The sequence below is a fragment of the Trichechus manatus genome, unplaced genomic scaffold, assembly GCF_000243295.1.
Source record: "Trichechus manatus latirostris isolate Lorelei unplaced genomic scaffold, TriManLat1.0 scaffold00021, whole genome shotgun sequence".
In the NCBI taxonomy this organism is placed as follows: Eukaryota; Metazoa; Chordata; class Mammalia; order Sirenia; family Trichechidae; genus Trichechus; species Trichechus manatus.
In genome coordinates this window covers 16,254,500-16,263,655 of record NW_004443957.1, presented here as the reverse complement: position 1 = coordinate 16,263,655, position 9,156 = coordinate 16,254,500, and the positions used below count along the sequence as shown (strand labels likewise).

The window sequence follows — 9,156 nt, the reverse complement described above, 5'->3', positions numbered from 1 at the left end:
ACTGTGCATGTAGAAATTTTTGAAATGGTGTATCTTTGGCTATGTGTATTTTCACCAAAAAAAAAAAAAAGAGGTTGAGAAGTTAGAGGGTTGATATGTTGTGAGGCTGTTAACCAATGTTATAAAACAGTATGTGTACTTCTGTTTCATGAGAAACTACTTCACCTGATGTACAATTAAAAAAAAAACCTGGAAAAAAAAAAGTGGATACTGGCAGCACTACAGCCCCTTTCTGGGACCTCCCTGAAGGACAGTGGTGAAGGGAAATCCTCTCAATGAGCAGCACTTCGAGCAGTGCTCCTGATTGTTCAGTTTTCTTGGAAGGAGAAATAGCCAGATGTGTAATTGTATACTGATTCATGGTCTGTGGCCAATGGTTTGGCTGGATGGTCAGGGACATGGAAGGAACATGACTGGAAAATTGGAGACAAGGATTTATGGGGAAGAGGTATGTAGATAGACCTCTCCGAATGGGCCAAAGAAGTGAAGATATTCATGACTCATGTGAATGTTCACCAAAGGATGACCTCAGCAGAGGATGATTTTAACAACCAAGTGGATAGGATGACGCGTTCTGTGGAAACCAGTCATCCTCTTTCCCCAGCTACTCCTGTCATTGCTCAATGGGCTCATGAACAAAGTGTCCATGGTGGCAGGGATGGAGGTTATGCATGGGCCCAGCAATGTGGACTTCCACTCACTAAGGCTGACTTGGCTAGAGCGACTGATGAGTGCCTAATCTGCCAGCAGCAGAGTCCAACATGAGTCCCCGATATGGCACCATTCCTCGAGGTGATCAGCCAGCAGCCTGGTGGCAAGTTGATTACATTGGACAAGTTCCATCATGGAAAGGGCAGCATTTTGTCCTTACTGGAATAGACACTTATTCTAGATATGGATTTGCCTTCCCTGTACACAATGATTCTGCCAAAACTACCATCCATGGACTTACAGAATGCCTTATTCACCGTCATGGTATCCCACACAGCATTGCCTCTGATCAAGGGACTCACTTCACAGCAAATGAAGTGCGGCAGTGGGCCCATGCTCATGGAATTCACTGGTCTCACCATATTCCCCATCACATATAATGAACTATTATTTGGCCATAAAAAGGAATGAAGTACTGATACATGCTACAACATGAATGAACCTTGAAAACATTATGATAAGTGAAAAGAGCCAGTCACAAAATTACCATATGCTATATAATTCCTTTCATATGAAAGTCTATAATGACACAAAGTAGATGGTTGCTTAGGGCTAGGGGTGGGCAATGGGAGGTAAGAGGGTGATAGCTAAAGGTTACAGGGTTTCTTTTTGAGGTGATGAAAATATTCTAAAATTTACAATGGTGATTGTTGCATGTATCTGTGAGTAAACTAAAAACCATTGAATTGTGCATATAAATAGGTGAATTACATGGTAGTGAATTATATCTCAATAAAGCTGTTATGAAGACAGAAAGTTAAAAGATTATTATTTAAAGATAAATAATCCTATTGCCCACAAGTCAATTCTGACTCATAGCAACCCTGTAGGACAGAGTAGAACTGTCCCATAGGGTTTCCAAGGAGCAGCTGGTGGATTTGAACTGCTGCTGACCTTTTGGTTAGCAGCTATAGCTTTTAACCACTGCACCGCTAGGGCTCCAAAGGTAACTAATAGTAGACAAAAATAGTGACTTAACTATGTCAGAAGGTGGGGAAAGGAAAGTGGGAAAGTTACAGCAGCTTAATTTCTCTTCTATCAAAACAGAAAGCCAGTGGATGATGTCTACAATGAGCGTACAGAGGTATAATCATCTTCTGTACAGACATGGAGGTAAACATCGAAGTTATTAAAAAAACAAAACAATGTTAAAACTGGCTCCCTCTGGGGAGTGTGATTCAAATGGACAAGTGTATGGCACGTATTACGGTTGAATTGTGTAACCCAAAAAGATATATTGAAGTCCTAAGTTCTAGCACATGTGAATGTGGTCTTATTTAGAAGTAGGGTCTTTGCAGATGTAAGTTAACATGAGGCCATACTGGAGTAGGGTGGGCCTTATATAACTGGTGTCCTTATAAAAAGAAGATAAGAGACACATACACAGAGGGAAAATGGCCATGTGAACATGAGAGAGAGAGCATGGCCCTACTGACACCTTGATTTCAGACTTCTAGCCTCCAGGATTTTGACAGAATAAATTTCTATTGTCTTAAGGCACCAGTTTGTGGTATTTTGCTACAGCAGCCCTAGGAAATTAATACAGTAAGGAACTCCTTTTGTTTACCCAACATGTATTATTTTGATTTTAAATATTAATTGTATTGAAAATAATTACTCTTGAAATGCTTATAATATCAATCTAATTATCAGTGTGTCTTACTTACCATTATCACCATTTATTCTTATTTCATATTCTTTGTAGAGTTTTCCTATGGTTTTGTTGATTTCCTTCATGTAGAGTTGCTCTGGTGGCATTTCCCCTTCCATGTTTTTATGGCGATTAAATATCCCGAGCCCAATATCTGCCCAGTTTTCCTGTAAATGTTTAATAATCTTGAGAGAATCATATTTTGACACTAGAATATCCCCAGTATACTTTTCTTTATCATCATTCAGCATCTAGAAAATGAAGGTGGGGAGGAAGTAATACACTATTCACTAATGATTTCTTCAAAGTCTACCCAGGTCCTTATTTCCCAGTGACTCCAATTATTTTTGAGTTGTATGTCCTACTATTATTTGTTCATGCCATTTCTCATCCAAAGAAATTATATGTGATATGTATTTTATTTTTAAAATTAAAATGAATTTAAATTAATTTTGATACTGTATGTGATAACCCATAGTTTACCAGGATAAAAACCATTACACTAAATCCTATATGGATAAAAAATTATTGATAGACAATTAAGTCCTAGAGACCTGACCTCATTTAATTACTACCTGCTTTAGTAAGAACATGTTAGGTTGTAATGTATCTGTTTACATGATCTCTACTACACTGCAAAAGTTCCTGGAAAGTACAGGTTGTGCTTTATTCTTCTGTTTAAACCCAAGTCCAGGTCCTGTAAATGATATATCAATAAAGTTTTTGGAAAAAACAAAGTGCAACTTACAGATAAAGTTTGCCATTATTTGTGACTCAGAAAATGGAAACAAATCACCTACCTTCAATAAGAGTAATCACTATAGGGAAGCAGTGTAGCACAGCAATTAAGGGTAAAGATTTTTGAGTTGGAGAGACTTGGACTCAAATTTTGACTCTACCACTTACCATTTATAGATAACTTAGGCAAGTCACTTTATATTTCTAAGTTTCAATTTCCTCAGCTGTGAGATGGGGATTATAAAACCTGCATCATATGGCTGCCTTGAAGATTAAGTAAAATAGTGTACGGAAAGCATTTTTAGTTCCTGACAATGATTAAGAGGTTAATAAATGAGAATTATTATTATTCCCAATAATGAAGAAACATGATTTTTTTTTCAATTTTATCTATGCAATGTCAAAATTGCCAGATAAACAGTGAAAAAAAGTCAGTAAACGAGACATTTTGTATATAGGACAACAAATATCTTCAATTCTGAGAATGTTTTACTCTAGTCATTTCAAGAGAAAAGAAAATGGCTTCTTGGGATCTGGATGAAATGTCATCAGACCGTGAGTTTAATATTAACTTTGGAGATATTTCAATGTCTTATATATTTTCCTTTGTCAGACTACTATATCATGATAGAAATTTGATAAATGAAATCTAGCTTAAAAGCTCAAACCCTTTCAAAGGGATGTTATTAATTTTAAAAGTCCAATTTGTCCTTAACACAAAAGCTAGGTACAGGAGAGGCACAGATGTTACTTATGTCTGACAATCAGGTGAGAGAATCAGAGGTACCCTCACTGCCACCCAAGAATCTTTTCCCAGTTTTTTTCTGGCAGCCTAACTTTATTTGACCCCAAAATCTGAAATAGAACTGAAAATACATTGTGTATTTTAAAAAGTCCCTGTAGTCTTCTTGTTTTCCTTCTCTTTCATAAAACTTAATATGACATTTGTAAAGGATGAGATATAACTCAATTGCAGGTTTTTGTTGTTAGTTGCCAAGCTGGCCCCAACTCATGGCAACCTTATGTATAATGTCCTGCACAACCCGATGATCATTGGTATGTTTGAGTCTATTGTAGAGGCTAGTACGTCAATCCATCCCAGTATTTTGATTATCTAGCTGTTTATCAGAAAGTCTTACCTTTACCCATAGCTTAAAGTCTGGATGAATTGGATCCAATATACCTCCCTGAATAAAAGGAGAATTGTCTTTTCCACTGAAAGAAAAGAACAAGAGAAGGGTCCAGAACAAATTATAAACAAAGAAAATCATGAGTCTATACAATATATAACAATATTATGTCTACCTTCCTTACGATTTTCAAGGGGGCATACATCCTTAAATTTACAAATATAAATATAAACTTAGACCTTAATCAGGCCTGAGCAAACTAGTTACATAGCCACCGGCCATGGCAGTCTTAAATGGGTGGTCTCTGGGCATTTGGTGTTCAAAACTAGATCATCATAAGAATAATTCCTGTTGAATGCACCCGCCAAAACAGTATATAAATAGAAAGGAAGTCTAATAAGTAATTAACACTCAATATTTAGGTCAGTAGCTCCAACTTCTTGTAAGACTTAAATTTCTCTGAAGTTTCACAAGGAAAGAGATATTGCTAGAGAAGTTTCCGAAGGGAAAAGAGAAGAGAATCACTGCCACCTGTGCTCCCCTCCCAGCTAAGAGTCAACAAACAGTAGACCTGGGCACATGATAGCACGAAGCAACCTGGAGATGCACCAATTTCAGCTTCCAGAACTTCCAGATCTATTCATTGGGGAACTTCTTAGAGGGCATGACAGTTTGAAGCCACTGTTAGCAATTTAAAACAGAATGGTACCTAAATGTGTCTCCTCAACGGAAAAATCATCTTAAATTTTAAAGAAACCTTAGAAATCATTGAATCCAGCCTCCATCCAAAGTATAGACTCCCACTAACCTTGGCCATCATTTAGACATCTAGCCTCAACTTAACTACTTTATAGGCAGTCTCTTTCATTGTCAGATTTTTCTGTTACAAAGAATGATGCTCAGTCAAAATCAGGTTTCCTATAACTGCCACCCACTGATTCTACTTTTCTCCACATGCACTATGCTATGGAATTTGCAGGTGGATTCAGATATTCAAGTATGCCAAGATGACTTTATTTTTAAAAAAAAAAAAAAAGGAAAAGAAAAAGAATTGGACTAGTTGGGCAGGAGGATCATGACGGACTACAGAAACTACCACTAGAAACTGCAGACTCCTTCAAGGTCCTAGCAGGATTGTAGCCTTGTAAGGGCTGCTTCCCCAAAAATCAATCTTTGAATAATTACAAGGTAAGAGAGAGAGAGACAGACAGGGGCAGGAGGAGAGCAAGGAGAGACAGAAAGAATTGGACTGAGTTATCAGACATGACAGTATAATTAAAAAAAAAAAAAAGATTCTTGGAGACTCACATATTATTTTTTAAGAACTTCTCCCATTTGATAAGGCCATTCTTAACAGTTTGCAATGTCTCCCGTGTAGACTCTTCACTTTGTTCCATCTCCTGTTTAAATGTATTCACTAAGTTTCTCCATTTCTGTGTCAACTTCTGTAACAGTGCAAGGTCTGCAGTATCCTAGATAAAATGCATGGAATCAAACAACTTAGGCATTTATTCATGTAGCAAAATAATTGTCAATATGCACCAGGCACTTATTTATATTGTAATACTGGAGACATCCATAGGAAACGGATCAAAATAACAAAAACAGAACTTCTCTTTCAAAATATCAGTGACACAACCACACAGTTCCTTTGATGATGGATTTTCCATGGTACATAAAGCATTTGGGACAAGATTCTTTTTCCTTTGCAACATGAAACCCATTTTCCTATAGGTCTTTCATGGGAGGCAGTGTGGTACAGTGGCAAGAACAGGAACTGCGAAGCCACACAGACCCAGGTGTGAATCCTAGCCATTTACTAGCTGTGTAACCTTGGGGGAAATTTATTTAATCTATATGTGACTGATTTTTATTATCCATAAAATAAAGACCATAATACATATCTCATAAGACTGCTGTAAGACTTAAATAAGATGACTATAGCAAATGGCTTGACTCATGGAAGAAACACACCAAATGTCAGTTCTCTCCTTTTCTCCCTAGTGTGCTCACTTAATTTTCCTATAAAATTGCACAGAATGCATTGATAACACAACTACTTAAATAAACACTGCTTCTTACATATTATATCTTTTCAGTTTAAGCACTAATAAATAGAATGGAGACTATAGTATCTGCAATGTTATTAAACTTAGATAAATTGGTTTACAATAGAAGACAGATAAAAGGAAATAGTTTTTATTTTCCTTAGACTTTTCATTCTACTTACAATAAAGCACAAATATAAAACTATACTTTAAAATCCATAAATTTAGCAAAGACATATTATAGTCTCAATACTCAACATCCTGAGTCTCTTTTCCCATAACTTAGGTTAACCTAGATTTACCTTGGTTGACAGCAGTATGATGAAATACTTAGTGTATTTATTCCAGCCTTTTTCATTGAGGTAAAGTCTTTTAGCCAACATGACTTTATTTCTTACAATTACCTATAAAAACATGTACTATAATCAAAAACCTAAAACATTAACAAACCATTGCAGTTTTTAAACCCAAACCAATTTAATTCACATATTAATTTTTCATTGAATAATTTGACTCAACCAATATTTCTTACTTAAATCATGAACTAATTTGAATCATAAATTCATGTTTTCTAAAACTAATAAGCTGAAACCAAATTGAATTATATAGCAGAGGTTCTCCAACAATTTGGTCTCAAGACTCCTTTACACTCTTAAAAACTGAAGACTCCAAAGAGCTCTTGTTCATATGGATTATACCTATCAATACTTACTGTATTAGAAATTAAAATAGAAATCATTTAAATATGTATTTGTTAATTCACTTTAAAATAAAATTAATAACATGTTAACATAAAAAACACTTTTACGAAAAATAACTTTTCAAAACAAATCAGTGAAAAGAGTGCCATTGTTTTACATTTTACAAATCTCTTTAATGTCTGCTTTAATAGAATACAGCTGGTTCTCATATTTGCTTCTGCATTCAGTATAATGCAATATCCCATGTCACGTAGCTTCTAGAAAAGTCCACTGTACACTCATGAGAGAATGAGAGTGAAAAAGGCAAATAACATCTTAGTAGAATTAGAAACCTTGACGTCGAGGACCTTCTGAAAGGGTCTCGTGGACCCCCCAGGAGTCCCTGGACCATACTTTGAGAACCACTGATAAATCTAATAAACTATATAGTCACTCAGTGAATACCTATTCTAGATACTGTGGATATAGCTTTGAACAAAAAAGACAAAGTCCTGCTTTTCAGGCAGCTGACAGTCTAACTCTCACTTTGGGTTGGAACAGACGTTAGGGATGATCTAATGCAAAACCCCAACCATGCTATGTACTCTTCCACAGAAATCTCTACCAGGGGTCAGTCCTCTACTGCTTAAATACTTCTAGATTAGAGGGCTCACTTGTCCTCCTTTTCTCTCCTGCTGAACATGTCTATCTCCCAGATTTATTATATATTTACCGTCAAGATTGTTTCCTCTGGACATGACAATGTCCCTCTTTAAATTCTGCATCAGGATGCAACACTGTGTCCTAGATGAAGTCTGACCATCCTAGAGGAAAATGAGACAACTATGTCCTTCTATTCTCTCTACTGGAGCCCTGGTTGTGCAGTGACTAAGCATTTGGCTACTAACCAAAAGGTTGGCAGTTGGAATCCACCAGCCGTTCCTTGGAAATCCTATGGGGCAGTTTTACTCTGTAGTCTAGGGTTGCTGTGAGTCAGAATCAACTCAATGGCAATGGATTTGGTTTTGGTATTCTCTCTACCGCTATCCATGTAAGAGTCTAGCGTGTTTTAAGAACCACCTCATGCAGTTGGCTTATACTGAATTTGCAGTCATTTCAATGTCACAGGTCTTTTTTCACATGGCCTGTTCTTAGCCTGGGTCTCTTACATCAGGTGGTTGGCCTGAATTTTGTTTGTTTTTCCCTGAAGACAGTACAGCATAGTAATTGGGAGTTCAGGTTCCAGAGCCATTCTTACTAGGTTCACCCTTTATTAGCTGTGTGAGCTTGGGCAAATTACGTCTCTGAGTCTGTTTCCTCATTTGAAAAATGTAGGTAATGACAGTCTTATTCCATGAGATTGGCTATTAGAATTATGGTAATTACTCTCTTAGCAAAGTACCTGGCAATAGCAATAACTGAATAAATTATTGCTGCTTTTATAAGATTAATCATAGTGATTATTAATGTAAATATTAATAAGAATAACCTATACATTTAACCCTACTAACATTTCATTTGTCTGGATAGGTCCATCATTCTAGATTGTTGAAATACATTTGAATCTCTTAAGTTTTTTATCAACTTTTGTATCAACAACCAACACATAGTATAATGTCTGACACATAACAGGTCTCAATAAAGCCTGTTTAAAACAAAAAAAAAGATGACTAGATTCTCAAAAATTATCATTTTTAATCAAAATAGTTAATACACAATTGTTAAAAGAAAGTCAAATAATATAGAAATATAAAGTAAAAACTCAAAATTCCAACTTTAAAATTCAATTCACCAAAGATAGTCAGTGTTTTACGTTGGTGTGTCATTAGTGAAGGTTTTTCTTTTTTAAATGTATATACAAACTACACACATATAGTTTAAAAATATATTTATTATAGTTTTAATTAAATATATATTGCATTTTACAATAAATATATAACTCTAAAACTTGGTTTTTTACTTAACAATTTATCATAGCCATCTTTCCATGTCAGTATATATGTCTGCAACATTCTTTTAAAATATCGTCAGCTCCGAGACTTCCGGCAAAATGGCGCTCTAGGCAAAAGCACCACGCCGTTCCTCCACAGCAAAGATCCGAAAAACTAAGCTGAATAGAGAAAACAACAATCCTGAAAACCTAAAACATCAAATGAAGAGATAAAGAACTCAGCCAAGCACCAAATGGAGTGAGAAAA

The 9,156-nt window shown here is 35.8% G+C and overlaps 1 protein-coding gene across 1 annotated transcript in view; it reads right to left on the bottom strand.

The window, feature by feature from the left end:
• The window catches only part of AXDND1 (axonemal dynein light chain domain containing 1), a 154,917-nt gene that overhangs the window by 71,492 nt on the left and 74,269 nt on the right, over window positions 1-9,156 (bottom strand). Inside the window, 4 exon segments of the mRNA XM_004372950.2 lie at window positions 2,379-2,613; window positions 4,240-4,287; window positions 5,481-5,702; window positions 6,581-6,682. Of these exon segments, the coding sequence (XP_004373007.1) occupies window positions 2,379-2,613; window positions 4,240-4,287; window positions 5,481-5,702; window positions 6,581-6,682 (607 nt within the window).